This window comes from Mauremys mutica, chromosome 4 (genome assembly GCF_020497125.1).
Source record: "Mauremys mutica isolate MM-2020 ecotype Southern chromosome 4, ASM2049712v1, whole genome shotgun sequence".
NCBI classification, from domain to species: Eukaryota; Metazoa; Chordata; order Testudines; family Geoemydidae; genus Mauremys; species Mauremys mutica.
This window is the reverse complement of record NC_059075.1, coordinates 109,668,155-109,694,332: the sequence shown is the minus strand read 5'-3', so window position 1 is coordinate 109,694,332 and position 26,178 is coordinate 109,668,155. Positions and strand designations below refer to the sequence as shown.

The window sequence follows — 26,178 nt, the reverse complement described above, 5'->3', positions numbered from 1 at the left end:
GGACTCTCCCATCACTTTCAAAGCCATGCACAACTTAGCTCACACCTACTTCTCCAATATAGTCTTTTATCATAATTTCTTAGCCAGAAGAAAACTTATTTCGTAAGTCAAGTTATACCAGGAGCTTGGTTTCCAAATATCCCCACCCCAAAAGAAGAAGAGTTCACTTAACCAACACTAGATGGCAAGAGAATTGTTGAATGAAGAGAATGCAAAAGTTTAGTAGGCTAAGATGATACAGTAATTATCCAGGGAATGTCCCAGAAACACCAAAACTTCTCACTTTGACATTAAAAACAATATAATAAGAATCGGAGAGGTAGTATACTGATTATATATATAAATAAAAATAGAATCAGACATGTAGGGTTGGAAGGGATTTCAAGAGGTCATCTAGTTCAGCCTCAACAGCACTAAAGGAGGACCAATATTATAAGCTGTGGTTGCAGTCATACAGTATCTTATTTTACACCCTGATGAAAAAAAGCTTCTGCCCAAAAGTTATTTTAACAAGAGATGTTACGGAAGCTGCTCCTCCTGATGGTTTAGTAACCCAATGACTGAAGCACATGTCTACTTAATTACGGTACGTGGCCAAAATAGTAAATACTGATGAGAAATTTTAAATAGGAAAACGGTAGTACTGTGCATTACTGTTAATGCTGTACAATTTAGTATGTAAACACTGCTAGGGACTGTGGGCAGGTCATATTTTATAATGAGAGACCAGTACACAGAGCCACTTGGCTAGAAACTAAGTTATCCAATCAGTGTAGCAACTTCAATTTCAGCACCAGATCTCATGGGGCCACTGTTGGAAGATGTAGCAGATTAACAAATGTATTAGAAGAGAGCAACAAATCATACCTGTACTACAGTGATGCTGAGTCTGCCTACTGTACCCATCGGTCCTCCATACTGTAACTGTTGAGCTGCCTGTGCATCCAATTGGATCTGCTGCTGCTGCTGTGTTGGGGTGATACGTAGGAAATCCTGAGGAAGCTCACCAATATACACCTGTAGAACAAAGAAATCAGATTCTAATTTATAGCTCATTTCCACTAGTAAAAGTTTCTCTAACAAGAAATGGAGGAAGGAAAACTTAAAGAAATGCCCACCAAGACACTTCAGCATGATTTTATTCTAATTTTGGTGGCATGAACAAAGTGGTAAGTTTGCATGAGCTATGCTTAAGAGAAACTTATAATGGCATTATTATGCAGGTCTTTGGACAACAGTGCTGAGTTATGAAGGGTGAGTGTAATATTTTTATTTAGATCACATCACACATTTTAAAAGTTTGCTTTTAAATTAAGCCTGAAAGATAGGTGCTACGGTAATACAAATAAACAGTATTCCTTAAGTCATGGACTAGGACACCATTGTACTAGCTGCTGCACAAACTCAGAACAAAAAAAAAAAAAAGTATCTACCCCAATAAGACTACAATCTAAATAAGAGATGAGAGAACTAATGGATACAGACAGATGGGGGAAGTACAAGGAAATAAGACAATACTGGTCAGCATAATAAGCAGTGGTGACTGCAAATCATCAGCCTACTCATTGCCAAGTTTTTTTGTAGCCATCTTGGCAAACAAGATGTTTGAGGTGAGATTTAAAGGTTGATAATGAGGTAGTTTTGTGGATATTTAGTTTGTGGATGAGATTACCCAGAGATAAGATGTAGAGAGAGAAGAGAAGGGGACCAAGAACAAAGCCCCGTGGAACCCCCACAGAAAGCTGATGGAAGGGGCGATGAGGAGGATCTTTCAAAAGACACACAGTGAAGGAGCAATTAGCAGGAGAATAACCAGATTACAGATTCACAGAAGCCAAAAGGGGACAAGATTTCAAGTAGTCCACGGTCGACTGTCAAAGATGGATGACTCATCAAGGAGGATGAGAATGGAGCTGGTTCTGTGCTTTAGCTAGGACAGTGTCAGAGACATGCACAGGGCAGAAGTCAGATTGGAAAGGGATTAGGATGAAATTGGAAGAGATGAACTCCAAACAGTAATTGTACAGTATGTTCATTGACCTTACAGATGAAAGAGAGAAGGGGAAGTAGTTGAAGGGATCATAGTTGAAAAGACAAGTGGGGTCAGTGGTGGATTTTAAGATGAAAGAGACTATAAAGCATGTTTGTATTATAAAGGGAAAGAATCAGAGGACAGCAAGAGATTTAGGCCAGATCTACACCACAGACCTATACTGGACACCCCTGAGCGACAGTTATACCGGGCTAAGTCATTAAGCATTGGCTTTAATTTTGGGATGGGGGAAGAGGGTGGATTTTCATTTTTAATCAAGTCCTAGGCTCAGAGAAAGTTTTACCAAAATTATAAACTCTCTCAGAATATAAGGATCAAGTTAAACACATTAACAAACTCTTGACTAAAGTGTTACATTATCCCACTTGTGTGAATTAGCCCACTAAGCAAATGGAGCAACTTAAAAAGTGAATAGAAATGGGTAAAAACAGCCTCTATCATTCTACAAACGCAAAATGTTTGTATATTTATAATATGAACTGTGCACGAAATAAAAGACCCTGAATCTATTTTAAAACATTACATACACTGCTCCATTTTCTACAGAACATTACAGATCCCGACAATGGTGACACTCAGAAGTATCCCACAAAAATGAGCAACATTGTCATTCTTGCAAATGCTTATCTACAACATCTTATTGTAGAATATTAGAACATCTTTAAGCTACAGTTTAAGAATTACAAGCTTTCTTAAGATATAGCTGCTATACCTTGTAGATACTATGAAAAGTAATTTGGCAAGAGCCGACACTCCTAAAGAAGACTGTTAGAATCTCAGCAACAGTAGGTGCAGCAGGCCAGGTCTGAAATGTATTGAAAAAGCTAGGGGTAAGGAAGACTCCCTGAATGTCCAGCCACATATTGCCAATTTAAGAATGGCAGAATGCAAACGTGGTATTTAAAATCTCTCGCAAAGACATCTCAATTGCCAGTGTTCGTTGATAAAATGTGATCATGGACAGTGTTTGTTTCAATTAATAAACCCAATACAATCAACATTGTTTTGTGCCAGGCCCAAACTCAAAAATAACTGAATAACTGCCCTGTGTCTTGTATTGTAGAAGCTTTGAATATTTAGTTTCTCTGAATTAATTCAGATCTTTTAAGTTTACTTCTTGGCTGAATCAGTCCTGAAATATGCAAAGAATAATGGTGTACTTCAAATACTTGTTTAGTCAGCTTCAATGTAAGTAGATAATACCTTTTAAACATTTATATAATTGCTATTTGACCCTTAACACAACAATATGAAAGTTGACATCCTAGTTCCAGAGTCAGTCTTTCTAGTACCAAGAGCCTTCATCAAAATGTAGAATTTGTAAAGCACCATGAATGAGGCGAAGTTTGTGTCACAAATATTTTTAGCAAAAATCATGGACAGCTCACAGGCAATAAACAAAAATTCACAGAAGCCCATGACCTATCCCTGACTTTCATAAATATATCCCTGACAAAAGGGGTAGGCAGGTTCAGCACCCACTGCTGCTGGGGATCTCTGGTCCTTCACTGCTGCGGGTGTGGGAGCTATAGGGTCTCCTTGCCCCAACTGCAGCAGGGCATCTCTGGGGGGGGTCCCCCGCCCCCTGCGGTGGCTGGACAGCTCTGAGGGGTCCACCAGCTGCCCAGGCAGCAGGCAGGTGGACCCTGCAGCTGCCCAGGCACAGAGTCCTATGCCCGCCAACCCCCCGCCGTGGTTGGGCAGCTGCAGGGTCCCCCCACCAGGGTTGGGGCTGGAAGCTGCAGGGGCAGTACCAGCTGGGAGCTCTAGATCCAGGGCAGAAAATGTCACGGAGTTCAATGGAAGTCATGGATTCCGTGACATAATAATAGCCTTAACCATGAACTATAACAGCCCCTGTGTGTGCGCATCGGGAAGGTACTAACCCTTAAAAAAAAAAACAGGCTAAAGCTGCAGCCGAGGAATAACAGTAACAGGAAGCAGAACAAGGAAGAGAAGCAGTGGGCGGCAGTTGCTCCCGAGGTATCTGGATACAAGTCTAACCTGATTCAGAGACTCAGGCTTTGGCTACACTTGCATTTCAAAGCGCTGCCGCGGCAGCGCTTTGAAGCGCTAAGTGTAATCAAAGCGCCAGCGCTGGGAGAAAACTCTCCCAGCGCTGTCCGTACTCCACTTCCCTGTGGGGAATAACGGACAGCGCTGGGAGCGCGGCTCCCAGCGCTGGGGCTTTGACTACACTGGCGCTTTGTAGCGCCGCAATTTGCAGCGCTGCAGAGGGTGTGTTTTCACACCCTGCTGCAGCGCTGCAAATTTGTAAGTGTAGCCAAGCCCTTAGGTGTGGACTGTCAGTATAGGACTCTATACCTGGGGCCTGATAAAATGATTGTTGTAATGATTCTTGGGCTGACGCCTTATTAAAAAGATAACCACTAACCAGATGCTATGTATCTGCTTCTCCTTGTCCCTGGGCTGTTCAATTGCAATTTATTGCTGCTCCACTTGAAGTTATAGGTGGGGCACACCTGTAGTGTCATGCCAGGCCAAAAAGGGTTGCTCAGGTCGTGACTACACCTTTACGCAGCCCTATTATTATCTTTTAAAAATAAAAAACATTTTATATATAATCAGCGATCCCTCGATTTTAGGATGATCTCTATTACGGATTTACATATGGGTCCTGAGATGACTCAGGAGTCCAATCCTGGAACCACATCAGTTTTCTTGAGATACTACAAAGATGTAATGAAAGTGTGTTTCCTCTGATCCATGGTCAGAGATCTCACAGTGACAAGCTGAGAGTAGAGAACTTTTTTTTGGAGGCAAGAGTCTGGAATCCACACACAATGTCCAACCCAACAGAGTTGGTGCATGAAAATCATTGTTTCAACGCTGATGACATTGTCTTCAGGGAGGATGCTGTAATTAGTGCAGCAATCACCTGATGCGAAGGATATTCCAGAGGTATCGGTGGTGGTATATATGACACCCAAGTATATATATAAAGGAGTGTAGGAAAACAGGGTTCAGAAGGAAGAGTTATATTTTGAGGTGTCTGGCCATGACCATTGTTTTTGAAGATGATTTGGAAAGAAATAACTTCACCACTGCATTCAATGACCCTGTGCAGTCTAATGATGCATTTCACTATTAAGTTTGTCAAATGCCCCTAAGGGTACATCTAAGCTGCAATCTACATCTCAAGTAGGCATATCCACACTAGCCTTAATCTAGCTAGTACACTAAGAATAGCACAGAGACAAAGCATTGTGGACTTCTGCATGGGCTGGCAATTGAGTATGCACCCATGATCCCCAGCCAGGCTTGTGAAACCAGTGCTGAAGCTTGTGATGCTTACAGTGTAGACATACCCTTAGTGGTCTCTAAGTGATGAGAAGAACTTCCTACCTGCTCTGTACCTGGAAGCTATTATTTTGGACCCTGCAATGGAAGTAATAGTCCAAATGCTTTCCTGAAGAGTTAGAGCCCCTATGTTTCTAAGAGTGGGCCCCAAGAAAAAGGTGACAAACTATTGTCTCTGGGATTTTCTCTCTCTCCAATGCTAAACAAACAGACAAATATTTTAGTTGGCTGAAAACAAACAAATGCAGTGAAAACCCTCCTAGAAGGGTGAAACAGAAAATCTGAAGTCAAAATCACTGTTCAAAGAGAACAACAATCAGCCTTCTAAAAAAAAAACCAAGCTAACATCAACTCAACCCTCTCCAGCTGAAAGGTGAGTTGCAAGAAAAAAAAATAAAAAAACCACACTCATCCACAAAAACAACCAACTCACAGCTCAGACAGGATTATTCACCTCCTGGTATTGAGAAGACTTAATTCAATCCCACTACAAAACAAAATAGCAAGTTTACAGTCTCCAAGAAAGATGTTTGTTGATGTGGAATGAAACTTTCCGCACTGTCCAGACCTTCCATTCCTAGCAGTCCCCCTGTGATGCATGACCAGAAAGGGTTAAGCATCCCACAGATAAATGACTCAAACTCAACCCTTCAAGACATGGGGGAGGTGTTTGTGTATTTACATATATACTGGTAGAGGTCAACAATGTCATCAAACAGTCCCTGTCTATGCTTTATTCCCTTAATTCAGAGATCAAAAGGCCATCTTAACATTTAAATGAACTGTAAACAGTGTATCACTGTATTCATCTATTCAAAATGTATAGCAAATCATCTGTGAATGGTGGAAAAACAGGCAATTGCCTTATGTTAATCTGTATGGATAATCACCAGGGATGCTTAGAAAATGGGTCCACTTCAAGGTCCCCATGAGTGCCTTTTGTTCACCTAAGGATTCTGAGCTGTCAAAGAAGGCCTGAAACTGTATAAAAAATGGCTTGGGTCCTGATCCTGTCATCTCAGATCTGCTTGAGGCTTCATGCAGGTGAAGCCTAAGCCATAAGGACTGAGATCCCAGTCCTGACTGGACCACCCTCTATATAAACATTGGACTATAACCTATGAACTATTTCTGAAAGAACTCTTTGCATCTGCAAAGCTCACCATCTCTGTTATGAAACTCAAGCTCAAGAATTGTGCTCAAGTCTATATGTATACTGAGCTTTTAACCAATTCTCTCTTTTTTTAAATAGATTTTAGTTTAATAAAAATTGGCTGTAAGCTTGTATTTGGGTAAGATATGGAATATTCATTAACCTGGGAGGTAACATGACCAATCTTCTGGGATTGGTAGAACCCTTTTTCTATAATGAATAAGATTTTCAGTAAGCCTCCTCCTATTTGACTTAGATGTCTAGGTGGAGACCTGAGGCTGGGTTACTTTAAGAAAACTGGTTTCAAAGTGGTAGCCGTGTTAGTCTATATCAGCAAAAACAACAAGGAATGTTAGTCTCTAAGGGCATGTCTACACTACGGGATTATTCCGAATTTACATAAACCGGTTTAGCAAAACAGATTGTATAAAATCGAGTGCGCGCGGCCACACTAAACACATTAAATCGGTGGTGTGCGTCCACGGTCCGAGGCTAGCGTTGATTTCTGGAGCGTTGCACTGTGGGTAGCTATTCCGTAGCTATCCCATAGTTCCCGCAGCCTCCCCCGCCCCTTGGAATTTCCGGGCTGAGATCCCAGTGCCTGAGGGGGCAAAAATCATTGTCGCGGGTGGTTCTGGGTAAATGTCGTCAGTCACTCCTTCCTCTGGGAAAGCAACGGCAGACAAGCATTTCGTGCCTTTTTTCCCTGGATTGCCCTGGCAGATGCCATAGCATGGCAATCATGGAGCCCGTTTTGCCTTTTGTGACTGTCACCGTATGTGTACTAGATGCCGCTCACAGGCGATTCAGCAGCGCTACACAGCAGCATACTTTTGCTTTTGCATGACAGCAGAGATGGTTACCAGCCATACTGTACCATCTACCATACCATAAATTGGTAATAAGATGATCATGGTTACCAGTCCTTTTGCACTGCACCATTTGCTGCTGTCATAAGTGCCCCTGGCTGAGATCAGCCAGGGGCGCAAAAGCCAAAATTGGGAATGACTCCCTGAGTCAATCCCTCCTTTTTGGTATCTAAAAATAGAATCAGTCCTGCCTAGAATATGGGCAAGTGTACTAGAGAACCACTGTATCACAGAACCAGAGAGCACAGCTGCTCTGTGTCAGATCCCGCAGAAATTATGAGCTGTATGCTATTCACAGTGGGTGCTCCTGCAACAACCCCACCTGTTGATTCCATTCTTCCCCCAGTCTTCCTGGGCTACCGCAGCATTGTCCCCCCACTTGTGTGATGAAGTAATAAAGAATGCAGGAATAAGACACGGTGACTTGTTAGTGAGAAATGAGTGGAAGGCAGCCTCCAGCTGCTATGATAGTCCAGAGAGGACATTAAGGAGTGTGGAGGAGAGGAGCCCAGCATCCCACTGCTAGTCCAGGGGCAATTGAATCTTTTCTTTACACATGAAGGGTGGGGGCTGATGGAGCTCAGCCCCCTGTTGCTATGATGAGGACGGTTACCAGCCATACTGCACCATCTACCAGGAAAAATTAGGGCCAGGCGCCCTTGATCGACCTGACGGATGCTAGTCGGCATGGTTACCAGTCCTTTTGCACTGCCCCATGTGCCAATAGGCTGATGATGACAATGGATATCAGTCTTATTGCACCATCAGCCACCCATGGCAGGGGGGGAGCAAGGATGTTGGTGTTGAGTGCTGCAGCATCGTGTCTATCTGCAGCATTCATTAAAGATAGGGTGACATGTAAAAGAGTCAAGAGAGGATTGTTTTCCCTTTCACTTCTGGGGGTGGGTGGGGGGGTGCATAAATTGCCGAGCTATGCCCTGACCCACCGCGGACATTGTGTTTGACCCTAGAAGCATTTGGAGCTCAGCCAAGAATGCAAATGCTTTTCGGAGACTGCAAGAACTGTGGGATAGCTTGAGTCCTCAAGTCCATGAGCGTCCATTTGATTCTTTGGCTTTCCGTTACGCTTGTCACGCAGCAGTGCGCTGAGTCCCTGCTATGGCGTCTGTCTGGAGATTTTTTAAAAATGATTTTGAATTTCGTCTTCTGTAACGGAGCGCTGATAGAACAGATTTGCCTGCCCTTACAGCAATCACATCCGAATGGTCCATGCTGGAGCTCTTTCTTTATTTTGATTTTTAACTGCCTCGCCACACGTGCTGATCGGAGCTCCACGCTGGGCAAACAGGAAATATTCAAAAGTTCGCGGGGCTTTTCCTGTCTACCTGGCCACTGCATCCGAGTTCAGATTGCTGTCCAGAGTGGTCAGTGGTGCACTGTGGGATACCACCCGGAGGCCAATACCGTCGATCTGTGGCCACACTAACCCTAATCCGATATGGTAATACCGATACTAGCGCTACTCCTCTCGTTAGGGAGGAGTACAGAAACCGGTTTAGAGCCCTTTATATCGATATAAAGGGCCTCTTAGTGTGGACGGGTGTGGCATTAAATCGGTTTTACGCTCCTTAAACCGGTTTAAACACGTAGTGTAGACCAGGCCTAAGGTGCCACAAGGACTCCTCATTGTTATTTTTAAGGGAACTGTGTTGTTGGCTTCTGGGTAACCAGTAAGGTATAATAAGAAGCTCTTATGTGCTGCTTTAGTAAATCTAAGTACTGGAATATCCACCAGCTTTGGGGATTGTCTGCCCCATTCTTTGCAGTTCACCCTAATTGAGTGACCTCAGTTAGCTGCCCTGGTACACTGGTCACACCCCCACCAGCCAATTTCCTTCTCCTTAAATATGTTCCAGAACCTCCAAAACACTCTAGCTGTACTAGACTTGGAGGGTCCAAGACCATGTTAAGCTGGGACTAGAATCTAAGCCCTATTGCTTTCCTGTGTGCACTCAGATTCCAGAAGTTCTCTGGATGTATCCTTTCAGCAATTTCCTTAGTCCTCTCTATGCTGACAATCTGTGTTGCAGTTTATTGCACTCTGCTGCTAACAGAAGCCACACCTCCCTTTGCAAACAGGAGCTGCTTAGATCACTGTTAACCCATTGTCTAAACACTGGTCTGCAAACATGCTATCAGAGAGCCTGCCCTTCAGGAAGGGGGAGCCAGCAGAGCTCCTGGCTCAGTATAGCTGCTCCCACACCCTGTAGGGCAGCTACTTGGTCCCTCTGTGCTCTCTGGTGCCCCCTGCCCTCCCTGGGGCTGCGTGCACTGTCAGGAAAGTAAGTGGGAGCCAACCCAAATAACTTCCCACAGCTTTCTGCAACTCCAGCTCCTCCTTGCTGCTGTGTAGAGTTTGCCCAGAACACAGAGCAAAGCTGACTGGCAGGAGGAAGTTCTCGGCTGCCAGGATGTTGGGGGTCATCCCTCTCCCGGCCATGCTGAGCTGGGAGTTCAGCCTCTCCCCTTCCCTGCAGGGCAACCGCTTGGTCCCACTCCACTCTCTGTTCCTTGTTCCTGGGCCCCCTCTACCCTCTCTGGGGCTATGGTTACCACCTTTGAAATGCAAAAAGGCACCCCCCTGCCACAAGACAAGCCTCCCACAACCTCAACCACAAGGCAATTCCACCACCACCCCACAGCCACTTACAGTATCTAAAGAGACAACACATATAGATAAGATTGATAACATCCTACTTTTGCCTGACTCAAACCCTCTCACTCACACATGTGCAGTGCACTTGACTATTGGTGGGCATACAGCTGCTGTATTTTCAACAATTTTGATCTGTTATCTCTTAAACTGCAGAAGTGGGAACACTGCAGCATCTTTGGCTGGATACAGAAACTTTTAACATTAGATATCCCAGTGGATTCTGATAATAATGCAAATCTTTAGACCCACATAAAAAAAACAGCAGATTAAATTATTTTTCTGGCAACTAGTGAATTCATATTAAAAAAACAGGCAGTTCAGTATAAGGCCTTCTCAAATTGTAGTCATTCTACTGAAACAACCACCAAAAGAGCTAATTATGCATCTTATGTACTCATGTGCTCCTTATGGGCACCCAAGTTCCATCAATGGTACTGTCACAGTTGGGAAACCGGGTGGGCCGGAGAGTTTTCCCACAGCGCAACAAAGTCATAGGGCTAGTTTAGACACTGAGGAGTTGGTGGAGCTAGAAACTCTGGGATAGAATTACCTGGACTCAGGTCTGTGTACTGCAGTGTGGATGTCAGAACCCTAGGTTTGAGCACGGGTCAGAAAATCCTTAACCCAGGCAATGTAGATGCTCATGCCCAGGGTTCCCTGACATGGGTCAGCTGACTCGAGTCCCACTAACCTTGTGCTTAAGGAATGTCTACACAGCAATGTTAGAGGGAACTGAATCCATACCACTCTGTCCTACACACCCCTGACTCTTCCCTACAATATTACCACTAGCGTCAAATGGCTTGCCAGTTATCTTTCCTGGTCAGCAAGCCCTAACAAGGGCTCCAAATGGCCCTACTGAAATATATAGGGCTGTGATAGTAAAGCTACTAGTACAGAACAAATATGATTACAGTTCCTTAAGAAAGAGATTTGCCTTACCCTATGTATAAGTCTACTTTTATTGGCATTGGCCTGATTTTAGAAAACAAGAAGTACACTGCAGGTAAGTATCAGAGGGGTGGCCATGTTGGTTTGGATCTGTAAAAAGCGACAAAGAGTCCTGTGGCACCTTACAGACTAACAGACGTAATGGAGCATAAGCTTTTGTGGGTGAATACCCACTTCGTCAGACAAATTCACCCATGAAAGCTTAAGCTCCAATACGTCTGTTAGCCTATAAGGTGCCACAGGACTCTGTCACTGCAGGTAAGTGAGCAATAATCCATCATATTTACTATTCAGACATGGAACAAACAAATATTCTTAATGCTCAAACACCAATGTAAAATCTGTTCTCATTACTCACCTCTCAGTCCAGCTTTCAATATAAAACATAAGAACAGCCATACTGGGTCAGACCAAATGTCCATCTAGCCCAGTATCCCGTCTTCCAACAGTGGCTAATGCCAGATGAACAGAACAGGTAATCATCAAGTGATCCATCCCCTGTCACCCATTCCCAGCTTCTGGCAAACAGAGGCTAGGGACACCATCCCTGTCTAATAGCCATTGATGGACTTTAGTTCTTTTTTAAATCCTGTTATAGTCTTGGCCTTCACAACATCCTCTGTCAAGGAGTTCCACAGGTTGACTATGTGTGGTGTGAAAAAAATCTTCCTTTTGTTTGTTTTAAATCTGCTACTTATTAATTTCATTTGGTGACTCCTATTTCTTGTGTTATGAACTAGAATAGAGACCACTACCTTTGAAAATACCCAACTGTACAGTCCAAAAAAATCTCTCCCATCACTATGCAACAGGGAACGATGGAATTTATGATAAATCATTAGATCAAGCTAGCTCTTTGGTTTTAAAGTGGAGTTAATATAAACAGATTCCATTTAAAAAGGAGTCAATGCTAGAGGGAATCAACTGAAAAAGCTTTCACCACAACTCAGATTAGTCTCTATGTAACATGACAGTTCCCCTCAGTGCCGGCTCATCAAGCCAGAATATTTTTTTATTTTTTTTTTAAGATTTCCTAGCAACCAGAACAAGCTACCAAAGAAACTGAAAACCTATAACCTTAAAATATTCCGGCTAATGTAGAAAAACTGCACTAACTGCTGGGTTGCACCTGTTCTCAATTTGCAGTAAGGACTGTTTTAGGCCAGATCAGGATCAGGAACTTTTGCCTCTACAGAAAAGTCAGGAGTGTGTGAGATTTTTTTGTAACATTTCTTTGCTGACAAAAGTCCTAGTGTAGACTCAGTATAAGAGTGCTTTTGTCAGTACAGCTTGTTTAGCTAGAGAAAAAAGACAACCTATATCACCAAAAGCACCTATCTGCTAGTATAAACTGCATCTTCACTAGGAGAGTTTTGCTAGAATACTATATTGGACTGATATGTTTACTGGCAAAACATTTAAATATAGAAAGAGGGCTCAGTACCGGTTTGTGCAACACTTGGCATAGTAAATTCCCCAATCCTGAGCAATGGCTCTGGGTGCTACAGTGATACAAACAATAATGGAGAGCAGGTGGTACAGTCATTTGAAAGGACTAACATTAATTCCTTGACAAAAAGTTATATTAAAACAGATTTATAGTTGAGAGAAAGTGTCAGTAAAATAATACAGTATAGAAATATTGAAATTATCCCCAAGCCAGACATTATAAACCTAGGGAACTCAGAATTCAGATTTGTTTCAAGTTTTACCTTAACATGTTACGATAGGGAAATGCAGAGTTAGCGCATCAAACATCCTTAAGTGTGCCTTGTAGTAACACCATGCTATACCATGATTAGACTTAAGTCATTTTAGTGTTTGAGGTCCCAAATTAGATTAAACTGATTAAAAAACATTTTAGATTTTCTTGCCATCCCCCAACAGCGTCACTACAAGGCACAATTAAGGTTACTCATGTGCTTTAGAAGAGTAGTGTAGATAGGCTTGAAAATACTTAGAAATTTACTGTATCCTTCTCCTCTCCTACCCCATGCAAATCCAGAACCTAGGCCCTGAAAACAAAGACCTTTGCTGGTGCTGCCTTTCTAGTCTGGACAGGAAATCCCCACTGCCCTCTTGGATCAGCTGTTCCTGCTATATGCTAGGAAGCCCTGGCCAGAAGTAGGCTTCACCCTGTCCCCACTGTGTGGGAAGGCTGGGAAACCTGAAACCTCTGTCCCCACCTCTGGCTCCTGGGACACAAGAGGGGGAAACGTGATACGTATCCCTGTAAACCCTCACCTGTGAAGTTACCGAAACAGCAGACCCCATAATAATCTCCATTTTTAAGTCTCACTCCTTCCATTTGTAAAAAAATGAAGATGTTTTGGATTTCATCTTTTAAACTATACTGTTTAAGAGATGCTGTAACATCCAGCCCACTCCATGTTTCACCAGCAAGCTGCTGACCACAAAATCCTCTCTGTTGTCCGCTTGGCACTGACTTGCACATTGTCTGTATCCATCCCAATTTGTTGGGGTTAATACAAAGCTGGTCTTTTGAGCCAACAATCATTTGCAGAGTGTGTTTGTTTCCCCACAATGAAAATACACAGATGGAGTGTTGTCCTCGTTGTACTTTGAAACCAGTTCACAAACAGGATGCACAATATGGAGTACAAGCCAGAGAACAGTGACAGAAGTTGAGAGGAACTGGAAAAGCTTTCAAATTGTAAACACCTACAGTTTTCGTTTTTAGATTGAAAAATACTGAGCAAAGAAAATTCATACATAGAGAGGTTCATTTAAGAAGTACTATGTCTTACCAACTTTAGTTTATTTTTATAAAATTGAGCTGATCAGTAGAGTGAATTTGTCTGTCTGAAAAATGGTAGTACAGGCAAGTCTCATCTTAGGCAGGGGTTCGGTTCCATGGTTATCGTGTAAAGCAAAAACCGCGTATAGCCAAAATTATATCCCCAAGCCCTTTAAACCCCTCCTGCAGCTCCTGCAGCCGGGCCAGGGGGGGCATTTAAAGGGCTCCACTGGGCTTCCCACCACGGCGGTGGGGAGCCCAGTGGAGCCCTTTCAATGGCTCCCCACGGAGCTGCAGGTGGGATTTCACCGGGCTTCCCACCGTGGCGGGGAGTCCAGAGGAGCCCTTTAAATCCCGCCCGCAGCTTTGGCAGCCGGGCTGGGGCTAGCATTTAAAGGGCCCGCAGCTCCACGGTGGCTGGAGCCTTAGGCCCTTTAGTTCGCCACAGGGGCTACCAGCCACCTCTGCAGCTGGGAGCCCCCTGGGTGACTTAAAGGCCCTGGGACTCCCAGCCACAGGACCTTTAAATTTTGAGGCCACGCTCCCCACTTGAGGCCACGGCCCTCCACTCCGGCCATACGCGTATAGTTGAAATTGCGCATGTTAAATGTGCGTAAGTTGTGAAAGTCGTGTAGTAAAGGTCATTAACTGATTTGGATTTTTTTGCACTTCTGTCATAAACAGTTAGTTAAGGGTTTTTTCTACCTGTAAAGGGTTAACAGGCAGTACCTGTGAACACCTGACCAGAGGACCAATCAGGGACAAGATATTTTCAAATCCCTGTGGAGGGAAGTTTTTTTTTCTGTTCTTTTGTTTTTTAGAGAGTCTCTCTTGGGAGTTAAGAGAGTCCAGACATCTTAATCAAGTCCTCCCAGGTTTCTGCAATAAATTCTTCTATTCAAGCTAGTGAGTATTAGCAAGGAACTAGTATTCTTATACTTTTATTTCTGTATTTGCAATTCTGTGTTTTGCTATAGAATTTCTTTAATTCTGTACTGTTATTGCTTTTACTGAGAAAGAAAGGAGGGGGGATTCTCTCCAGAGATTGATAAATTTAGACCCTGTGTATTGTTCATCTTGGTATTACAGAGACAAGTTACTTTCTTTTTATTCTTTAATAAATCTTTTCTGTTAAGGTCTTGGTTGATCTTTCCTTGGGTATTCTCAGGGAAAGGGGAGGAGGGAGGCATCCCTCTGTAGTTGGATCCCGGTATCTCTCCTAGGAAAAGGGAGGGGGGAGAGAAGAAGGGGGGAATGGTTTATTTCTCCTAGGTGTAAGAACTCCATGGATTTGGGGCTCTTGGGATCCCCAAGGATTTTGGGGAAGGACTGTGTCCCAATACACGTACATTATTGGGTGGTGGCAGCTTTTACCAGATCTAAACTAGGATTTAAGTTTAGAAGGATCCATGCAGGTCCCCATCTTGTGAACCCAACAGCTCCAAGTGGGGGTGAGACCTATGACATGGTAGGCAGCGGTTGGGATAAATTAAGAACCAGAGAAGCCATTGAGAGCTATTCTTTCCCTCTAGAGCAGGGAGGCAGCCTGAGAAGGGGGGGGGGGGGTAGAAGTATTCAGCTTCTAGCAAGGTTTTGTTAGGAGGAGTTTTTTTCAGCTGGGCTAAGCTGAAGGGAGCTATTCTCTTCTTCTAGAGCAGGAAAGCAACCTGAGAGAAGAGGGGGGGTTAGAAGTATTCAGTTCTAGCAAAGTTTTGCTAGAAGGAGATTTTCAGCGAGGCTGGCTGAAGGGAATAAGGGTTTTCTAACAAGGCTTTTGTTAGAAGGGACACCTACTGAGAGGGTACTTAGCAATTTGCAAGAGACAGTTGCAAAACCGGTTTGTTTAGTGCTGTGAGGAGGAGGGGGACGTTTTTTTTCTCTTTCTCAGTCTAAAGCACAGTTGGTAGCTGTGAACCAGCTACATCAGCATAACACCAAATGCAAATACAGAGTTTTTGTTTCTTTTCTATTCAGTCTCTCCGGGAATAGAAAGGGGTAGGAATTGGGGGAAACAGTTCACTGACTGCAGAGGGGTGTGGCCAGCACCAGAAAGCACAAAGACATGAGTACCAGTCAAACAGCTGACCACAAGAAAAACATGGAAAAGCAAGAGGCTAACCACAGGAGGGCATTGGAGCTCCAGAGGGAGGCCCACCAGCAGGCCCTGGAATTAGCAAGAGCCAACTCTAACAATCCTTCTCCAGGCACAGTTCCCCATCCCAAGAAATTTCCCACCTACAGGACAGGTGATGACGTTGAGGCCTTCTTAGAAAACTTTGAAAGGGCCTGCATTGGGTACAGCATCCCTGAAAACCAGTACATGGTAGAGCTGAGGTCACAGCTCTGCGGAGACTTATCACAGGTGGCAGCTGAAATGCCTAAGGACAAAATGAACGACTATAAACTGTTCCTAACCAAGGCTAGATACAGAATGGGCATAACCCCTGATCACGCCCATCTGCGTTTCAGAGCCCAGAAATGGAAACCAGAGGTGTCATTGCCAAAACACGCCTACTATCTTGAAAAGCAGTATTTTTCCTGGTTGTTAGGAGCCAATGTTAACACCATGGACGAACTAAACCTCCTGATACTGATGGAGCAATTCTTGGATGGTGTTCCTGAGAACATTAGACGCTACATACAAGATGGAAAACCAAAAGAACTCTCACTGAGGCAGGGGAGATTGGAGCCAAATGGATGGCAGTGGCAGAAACCACAAACGCTACTGTCAAGGGGAGCGAATCCCACAGGGTACACACCGACACTAAACCCTACCATCGAGGGCCAAATGGGTGGCAGTGGCAGAAACCACGAACGCTACTGTCAAGGGGAGCGAATCCCACAGGGTACACACCGACACTAAACCCTACCATCGAGGGCCAATCAAGCCCACACCCACAACCCAAGGACAGCCACAAACTACCTATTCTTCTACCTCACCAGTCTCCAGTAATCCACCTGGTTTATTTACGCTAGGTGTAAGAACTCCATGGATTTGGGGCTCTTGGGATCCCCAAGGATTTTGGGGAAGGATTGTGTCCCAATACACGTACATTATTGGGTGGTGGCAGCTTTTACCAGATCTAAACTAGGATTTAAGTTTAGAAGGATCCATGCAGGTCCCCATCTTGTGAACCCAACAGCTCCAAGTGGGGGTGAGACCTATGACAACTTCAAAATCTATTTTAATGAATCAACCAAATGCCTTAATATTTATATTCTAATAACTAAACATATCTTCATATTTCAATTGGATATGATTTTTTTCATTAAGAACATGTAGTATTGCTGGCTTCAAAATTTATGGCATATTTCCTTTTCAGAGTTGGCTACAGACAAAGAATGGTAGGTGAAGCAACTATTATGTATTGAGAGGTCAATTCTGAAACTTGGATACCTTAAATGCCCATTTGGGCGTCCTTTTAAGTAGCAAAATCGGGGATTTGGGCACTCAACCTTGAAAATTGGGTCCAAAACCTGCAATGTACTTTGGGAGTTTCCTATTTGAGGCCTATGCTACATAAATGAAAAGAATGATTATACCTTTGAAATGTTGCCACAGTTGGAAAACACAGCATTCTAATTATTCACGTAAGAACCTTGTCCCTGGGGCTCAACAAGCCCACTCAAAACTCTGTGCATTCAGCAATCTGCTTAGACCCATTTCACCTAATTCGATAAACTGTTTATTCATCATGCAGGATCCTTCTTTTAAAGGACAGACATTCTAACCATAGTTATTTCAACACTATGGTTGAGATTTAAACACACAGTTTAGAGAAAGGAAGATTTACTTATTAGTAACTAGAGTTCAGAATATATTGGCCTCTGTAGAGACCCATTGACCTCCCTCTTCTCTTTTCCATCAAAGTCTTAAAAATAGACTTCAAAAAGCTTCTGATAAGTGTGATACAGTTAATATACCCCAAAATGATTGTTGTTGCAACCATTAAGGAAAATCAAGTTATTCTGATATCTAAAGTCATAACGCAATTCAGTAGCACATTTACATCTACAAGACTAAATTATTTTAACCATGTCAGGGCAGTGACTTTTGTAATGAGGTCTCCCAACATGGAATGGATAGGGCCTCACTTCAGTATTTTAGTAAGAGGAGAAAAACAAAGTTCCAAGGCAAAGAGTGGTGCAGTATGACTAATACATTTCTTAAAGGTGGTGTAGGAAGATAAATGCTTGCCCTGCAGCTTCTCTCAAGCTCAGTCTGTTTTGGTTTTGAGTTTTGTTTGTTTTTTAAGAAAAAGGTAGCATACAATATTCAACATAAAATAAATATTTGCCAAGCATCGGAAAACCAAGTGTTTGAATGTTCTCCTCTATAAATATTTGTATTCTGTAAAAATCAAATTTCAAACAGGAAAGATTTAACCTACAAGTTCCAAGTACCTGCAGCTACAGGTATTCAGAAGGAACCAATGTCATGAAGGCAGTAATGTGTCAGAGTTACTGATTGTGACTGAATCAGATCTGAATTCTGTTGTAAGTTGTGCAAGCTTTATACCTTAGTTTCTAAACAATATGATAATATATTTTATTTGTTCCTGCTATAACTACCTACTAAGGATGTTGGAAGTCTTAGTTTATGTTTGCAAAGAATTTTGAAATGTTAAATGAAAGAGGCTAGAGAAGTGTCAAGCATTATAGCTGTAGCACAATAGATAGCTCTGCTACTGTTAAGGTTGAGACCAGCTAACTGTTTAGAGCTCTTAGAACAGCCGAGCTTTAAAATCTGTATAACTAATCGGACTGACTTGAAATTCCTCATGGATTGTTGACCATACCTCATGCTCCCCAACTGGAGGATAAATAAAACAGTTTCTTAAATGTGTATGTGCACATGCTCACAGTTAAAGATAAAACCACAGCACAGATCACAACAAGGTCTAAAATGCTTGAGCATTACTCCAGTGGAGTGCATGGCATCCACCAGCACTTTGAGGGGAAATCAAGATAAACTGTCACGTCAAAAAGTTTGGTGCATGCCTACCGAGAGCAGCAAACAGTTCTAAGGGCTTGGCTACACTTGTGAGTTGCAGTGCTGGTGGAGGCTTTCCAGCGCTGCAATTAGTAACTGTCCACACCTGCAAGGCACATCCAGCGCTGCAACTCCCTGGCTGCAGCGCTGGCTGAACACCTGGTCTGCTCGGGGTGTAGCGAGTGCAGCGCTGGTGATCCAGCGCTGCTTGTCAAGTGTGGACACACACCAGCGCTGTTATTGGCCTCCAGGGTATTAGGAGATATCCCAGAATGCTTGTAAGTAAATTACTCTCTTTTGTTTTGTTATGCAGCCTCTCTTTGTTTTGTTGTGAACTTGGAGCTCCGGAGCTGCTTATCTAAACAAACACAGCTCCTGTTTGCTGTGATCAATCTGTAAGTGACTGTGAACAATCAAATGAGATAACCCCCTGCCTACCTCATTCACAGGGGTTGAGTGTTTGTTTGATGAGAGAAAGGGGGGGGGGGGAGAAAGGGAGTCCGTGCTGCTTATCTGGTCTGCAGGCTGTTTGCAATTAAGAGTAAGGGGTTTGGAAAATTTTCTGATTTTCAAGGCAGGGAGCTAATACACAGTGTCGGTTTCAAAAATCCACTCTCTCTCTCTCTCCCCCCCGCTCCCTGTCACACTACACCCCACCCCCCTCTTTTGAAAAGCACGTTGCTGCCACTTGAATGCTGGGATAGCTGCCCATAATGCATCACTCCCAACAGCGCTGCAAATGTGGCCACACTGCAGCGCTGGTAGCTGTGAGTGTGGCCACACACCAGCGCTGTTCCTACACAGCTGCATGACCAGTGCTGTAACTCCCAGCACTGCAACTCTCAAGTGTAGCCAAGCCCTAAGGCTCACATGCCTTTTCATATGACTACTGGACTACATGGAGCATGCACCTACAGAGGAGTTAACAGGATTTTTAACCTTCAAAGTGTCACACCAGTTGAATAGCTCAAGAGAAAAGAAATAGTCCTTTGAACCAGACCCACCCAGCCACTGTCAACTGGAATCCCATGTTGGGCAAAATCTGGAAAAAGGTTGGAAGGCATATTCCTAAAGTCTGTTGAGGAGGGGGAGTTATTTTAGAAGAGTGGGACCAAAATACTTGCTAATGTCCAACCTAAACCATTTTCCTAATGTCCAACCTAAACCTCCCTTGCTGCAATTTAAGCCCATTGCTTCTTGTCCTATCCTCAGAGGTTAAGAAAAACAATTTTTCTTCCTCCTCCTTGTAACAACCTTTTATGTACTTGAAAACTGTTATGTCCCCTTCTCAGTCTTCTCTTTTCCAGACTAAACAAACCTATTTTTTTCAGTCTTCCCTCATAGGTCATGTTTTCTAGATCTTTAATCTTTTTGTTGCTCTTCTCTGAACACTCTCTCCAATTTGACCACATCCTTCCTGAACTGTGGTGAGCAGAACTGGACACAATACTCTTATGACGATGAAATTGACCAAAATGCACTAAGAATGTATAAATAAATAAATAAATAATTGGAGATATACCAATCTCCTAGAACTGGAAGGGACCTTGAAAGGTTATTGAGTCCAGCCTCCTGCCTTCACTAGCAGGACTAATTTTTGCCCCAGATCTCTAAGTGGCCCCCTCAATGATTGAACTCACAACCCTGGGTTTAGCAGGCCAATCCTCAAACCACTGAGCTTATCCTGGGAATTTAAGTACTGATTGCACTGACAAGTTTTGAATTCTTCTACATCAGCACACACATCAATAAACCTTCTTCCTTTCCTCTGAAGTTTTTTTTGCTTAACAGACAATGCTTCTGGATGTATCAGAAATCCTTTGAGTGAATCAGGATAGCTTTCTGAAAGCATTTTTCTTCAGTACATGAGCACTCAGTAGCATTATCTACATCACTTTGCACATTTTCTGTGACAGTGTACCACAGAGACCACCACCATATCACAACTGTGACTCAAAGGCATGTAACATTTACATCTTCTATTATATTTGTATGAAAAATTTTAAGTGCATGGAGAAGCTAGAAATGTTGAGATCTGAATTTACTGCAGAATTCAAAGCTTGATCCTTGACCAAGCAGCAGCAGGATAGCTAGATGACATTTGTGATCACTGTACACTGGCATTTCAAGTCCAAGTACATCCCTCTGCAATATAGTTAAATTAGGGATTCCTCATACATTCCAGTAAGAGCATGAGAAGAGGACAGCAAGTCAAATGTTAATTTATATCCACAAAGAGCAGCACCTCTTTAGCAAGAGAGCTCTGAATGATAAAATAGCTGGAAGATGTTGCATCTTATCAAGTTGTTTGCCAATTTACACAAAATTGACTGCAAAAAGGAGCAGTTTAAGGAATCATGAACTTCATATTTTCATCTCAGATTTAACTAGAACAGAATTTTTTTTAGTAGCACCTTTCAGCTGCCATTAAAAAAAATCAGCCATAATTCACATATTAGAACATATGTTGTTGTGAAAGGAAGAATATTGGTCAAGACACCAGGGTATGAAAAGAGCCAGGAATATTCTACCTGAACATTTGCCACTGATTGTCAGAAGGAACTTCAGTTTTTAATCATCTGATAAACTAAATGACAGGAATTGTAACTTAATATGTACAAATGAAAGCTACAAATTGGGAAGCATGGACATAAAAGACTGGTGTCAGCAGGTAGCATATTCAATTCTATTATATGCTGCCAGGCACCCACACTTGAGAACCCTGGAACTCTTCCTGCTTGGGTAAACTAATACCACCACAAAGGTCACATTCTCCACAGCATAGGGGTGGATGGAACCTAATGTTTAATGCTTTAGCACCCTTTAGTGGTTACTTACTTGCAGTACAGTTTTGGAAAAAGCTGTATGCTTTCCAGGCTACAGGTAGAGAAATATAGAAATTGCATCTTTTGCTGTGGAAAGAGGATCAAAAAAAGGGGAATTATGTATTCCAGCTACATGACATCCTTAGGAATCCGAGACTATTTAATTATATATTGCAAGTTATTTTTCTGAAGAGATGAGGATTACATTACAGGGCTAAATCCCGAATGTTAAAACTGGGGAGGAAGGCATTAGCCCTTACCAAGGGTTCTCACATTTACAAATAAAAAGTGATAGTTAAAGTTTTACATAAGTGAGGCAAAAATCACAACACTGTGTTAAAGATATGTACAGAAGAGCCTAAATCCATACATAGCACTAAATTACAGATAATTTACCGGGACATTATCAGCATGATTTCTCCTTAAAATCATCTGAAATATGACAGACAAGTGCTATGTTATACACTGCTCACATTAATGTAAACATTAAATATCAAGAACATAGGTAGATATGAAGTAACTTCTAGATTGACAAATGAACGCCAGATATCAGCAAATAGGAAACACTGACTAAACATGTTTTACATTTTAAGCCACCTTCTAAATTTCAGCCAGTTAATAACTGGAGATTAATACCATTTTTCTATTAAGCGAACAAGCTTTGTACAAAATATTGAGTAGTTGTTTTTGGCATCACAACTATAACAAAATCTCTCTTCTAAAAAACTGTTACACGCTGTCATTTACTATTTTGGAAGTAACATTGCAATTTCATCTGTTTGCACACCAACAACTTTAAAAGATCATTTCATTTAAAAATGACTTGGTGATACCACCAAGTAACAGCAGAAAGCTTAATGTATCTATCTTTCCCCAACTTCAATCTCCTTCCCCAAAAAACCCAGTCTATAAGAGCTGCAGAGAAAAGACATTCAAAATATCAAATTGAGATACCTTTAACTAGTAAGAGAACATCTGTAACGTAAGGAGATAAAATTGAATTTCATAATAATTGGTGTTGCGTAGGTCCCTAACCAAAAGAATCAAGATTAAAAAAAAAAAAAGAAAACTCCACATAAAGATTTTAGTTCTCACCAACAAAACTGAATTACTAAAACCCACTATATAAAGAAGACCACTCAGAAAGAGCTAATAGAAATGGGATGATTCAAGGAAGAGCTAGGGAGATGCCCAAAGGATATTGCCATCATCAGATGAGAAAGGCAGCTATAGCTCTTTAAGTACAGTACAGCAATTTAATGGAATGACTCAGTCTTCTTGTCTCTCAGTATCTCTTACACAGATTCATTGTTCTGTTTGGTCTCTGTATATTTTGGTTAAGTCATTTTAAATCCTCAAAAATAAAATTTCAAAAACAGGTCTTCCCCACATTAGCCTGTGCCGCCACTGGACACAAAGTGCAGGAATGGGGTGTGCAACTAAGGCACATGTTACATCAGATGTGTCATAGACCATCTAGCAGCAGTGAGGAGAGCCCACTGACAGCAGTAGACAGTGACCCATGTCAACGTGTCACCTATGCACACACCTAGGAGATGGCTGTTTCAAATCAAATCCAGTATGACCCTTCTGCGCTGCTGTAAACCGGCTCATCACCACACAACTTTTGGTTGAAGTTTCACCTAACCCTGCCCCCTGCTCCACACACACCCTTCAGGTGTCAACCCTGAACAGCAGAGACAGACAGCTGCCCCCTAACGTCTCACTTCCCCGCAGCAGGTTTCTCAGGGAGGCGAGCAGGGCAGACCCCATACACCGCTCCGCGCTCCCTCTGGCTCCCCGAGGGTCACTCTTTCGCCTCCTCCGCCTAATGAGCTATGCTGAGGGAAGAGGCAGAGTCTCCCATCCCTGGTGTGCCAGGTGGGGAGTGGAGGATGGGCACAGAGACCCTCCCCGTCCTTAAAAGCCCTTCTCAAGGTGGGAAGAAGGGGCAGACTCTCCCGCCCCCCCGCCACGGGTGATGGCAATGGGGAGTAGGGTGACCAGATGTCCCGATTTTGGGTTTTTTCTTATACAGGCTCCTATTACCCCCCACTCCGTTGCTGTCTGCTCACCCTAAGGGGGAGCCACAGAGCGCCCTGCCCCCCACCCCCCTTGGCCCCGGACGCTAGGGAATGAATGGCGGGGAGCCAGCCTGCCCAAGGCCCACGGGCAGGGTGGGCTATGGCGAGAGGTCAGACGCCCGGCCCCTGGGACCCAGGCCCCTGGTGAGAGGGGACAGAGAGCGGAGCCAGGGCAGGGCCCCTGCTGCCCACAGAGCCCGGGGAGCGGGAAGACGCCCTCGCCCCCGGCCCTGGGTAGCGGTTACTCACCGGGCCCCGCTGGGTGCTGACGGTGGTCGCCATGGCGGGGACCCGCTTTCCGCCCGAACAGGCCGCTGCCGCCGTTAACCGACCCTCTCAACCCAAGGCTCCGGCGTCAGCTGAGCGCAAGCCGAGCCCCGCCCCGCTTACCCGGCACTGCGCGCGCGTGGCGCAACGGATTTCCCGCTCCAAACCCCGCCCCCTTCGGCCGCTTCCAAAAGCGAACCGCTATGCAAGTAACACGCATGCGCTGTCCGGCGGTTTGTCACTGACCCCACCACCTTTGGTCTCCAGCCTTGCGCATGCGGCAGGGGAGTTCGCGCCTTCATTTCCCTCTTCCCCATAGGGTAATACGCATGCGTAACTCAGCTCGCTCTTTCCCCCAATTGAGAAGGGTTGGGGGAGCGACGCGGCAACTTGGTTGGCGCATGCGCATATGACATGACTGAGACTGAGTTCGTGAGAAATGTCTCCTAAACCGCTAAACTGCGCCTGTGCAATGGGATGTGCCTCTCCCCCCCCGCCCTTTGTGGATGAAGGGCGCAGAACCCGCCGGCCCAGAGGAGATCCTGCTCCAGCAGGAGGCGCTGTGCATTAGCGGTGCGCCGAGGGGAAGGTGCCGGCTGTGCCTCTGGTGGGCTAGTGGCACGGGGCTGGGATGCAGGGATTCAGCCCTGTTGTCAATGTAGCGTTTGTGTTGCCTCACGTAGCGACTGTTTTATTGAAAGCTGGGGACTGTTCATAGTCCTAATGGTGGAATGAAATATGGGCATGGATGTGTGCCCTGTGATGCAGGTGCATGTGTGCTGAGATACGTGCTCGTGTGTGTAGTGTGAGGAACGTTTGTGTGCATGCTTTGACGTGGGCGTCCTGTGTGCAGTTTTCACAGGGTCTCTTTTGCTGGAGTAAATCTGGTCTTTCTTACTTTTTCCAGGACTTAATTTACTGAATTATTAAAGCACCCGAAGATAACAGCTGATGATTTTAATACATATTTTAAAGCAAACGAGGAAGTGTTTTCTTACATAGTTAGACTCCTTCCCACAACAACACAATCCTTTTTTATACCTGGTGAATTTTCCACACGTGTAATATACTGAGCCTTAACTCATGGTTTGTTAAATATAAGGATTATTGAGTGTTATTGGCATAAAATGTTTTGTTGTCAGCTGTCTAACGAAAGGTTGTATTTGTTTGCTGAGTCTCTTATTGTGCGTAGTCTCTTTGTATGAATTGTACTTAATTATATTCTGTGGTTTTTCACCTTGTAAGAAGATATTAGTTCGCTGTTCTACATCTAAAACAGGACAATAAACTGAAAATAGAACTTTTTTTTCTGTACAATTGATATATCTTTAATCAGATACTGATGTGCAAGAAGTAACAGAATACAATTGTAGGTAAACAGAAGTATTTGACTTTTTGGGGAAGTTTTCTTTTCTAAAAATGAGACAACTTAAGATATTACTAAATTACATTTTTTTCTTAAAAATTAAAATACAGCAAATGTCCAGGCCAAACCAAAAAAGGGGACATACTTTTCCAAAAAGTTCTTCTCACAGTGATATAAAATAAATTCATCCTACACACTTGCAAAAACAGGATTTTTTAATTATGTAATATTTTCCCCATAACCTATTCTTTTCGAACATGTTGTGGAAAGACTTGAATTAAAAAGCCCTCCCCACTTTGAAAAATACATTCTCATCATACATCTGTTGTTAAACACTTACTATATTTAATATTCATGTTCTTTAAAAATCACATGAAACCCATCAGTAAATCAGTTTAATTCAACCCCAACCATTTGGAAAATATGTGTTCAAAGAGCTGTAATGATTCTAGAGCCCATAATATTCTTGCCTATAGTGCAAGTTTTGAACAAAATATGGCATCTTTGGACATAGGGACCATATGGACCCATTGGTGACCAAAAGAAAACAATCATACAGTTTTCCAAACGCTGACAATATAGAATGCCTGGAGTTTAGCAATTTTTTGTGCCATCTAGCAACTTTTCAAGGTTCATCTGGCAATTTTCACTGATTGGCATTTGGCAACACTTTCCAGGCAGGAACCTCACTGCCCCACCGTGAGACACTACTGCACCCAGATGTCACCACATTGCACCAAAAAGATCCCAATACCAAAACAGCCACTATCCCTGCACCCATCAAAACAACCGCCATGCTGAGCCACCAGTACCCTTCAGCAAAATGGCCTCTGTGCAGGTGTGTTATTGCACCAAGACCCT

General features: G+C 43.4%; 1 protein-coding gene across 6 annotated transcripts in view; it reads right to left on the bottom strand.

Moving 5' to 3' along the window:
• Positions 1-24,060, bottom strand: part of LOC123369878 (toll interacting protein) — a 55,015-nt gene extending 30,955 nt beyond the window's left edge. Inside the window, exons 1-3 of one of the 6 annotated variants that reach the window (XM_045015918.1) lie at positions 3,808-3,840; positions 2,766-2,858; positions 868-1,017 (exon numbers count right to left, since the gene is read on the bottom strand). In XM_045015918.1, the coding sequence (XP_044871853.1) occupies positions 868-906 (39 nt within the window). In that variant the 5' untranslated portion in view covers positions 907-1,017; positions 2,766-2,858; positions 3,808-3,840. Of the gene's footprint in view, positions 1-867; positions 1,018-2,765; positions 2,859-3,256; positions 3,275-3,531; positions 3,751-3,807; positions 3,841-23,933 lie in introns of those variants that run through there. The other 5 variants (XM_045015921.1, XM_045015917.1, XM_045015919.1 and 2 more) reach the window with 5 other exon arrangements.
• Between the last annotated feature and the right edge of the window lie 2,118 nt (positions 24,061-26,178).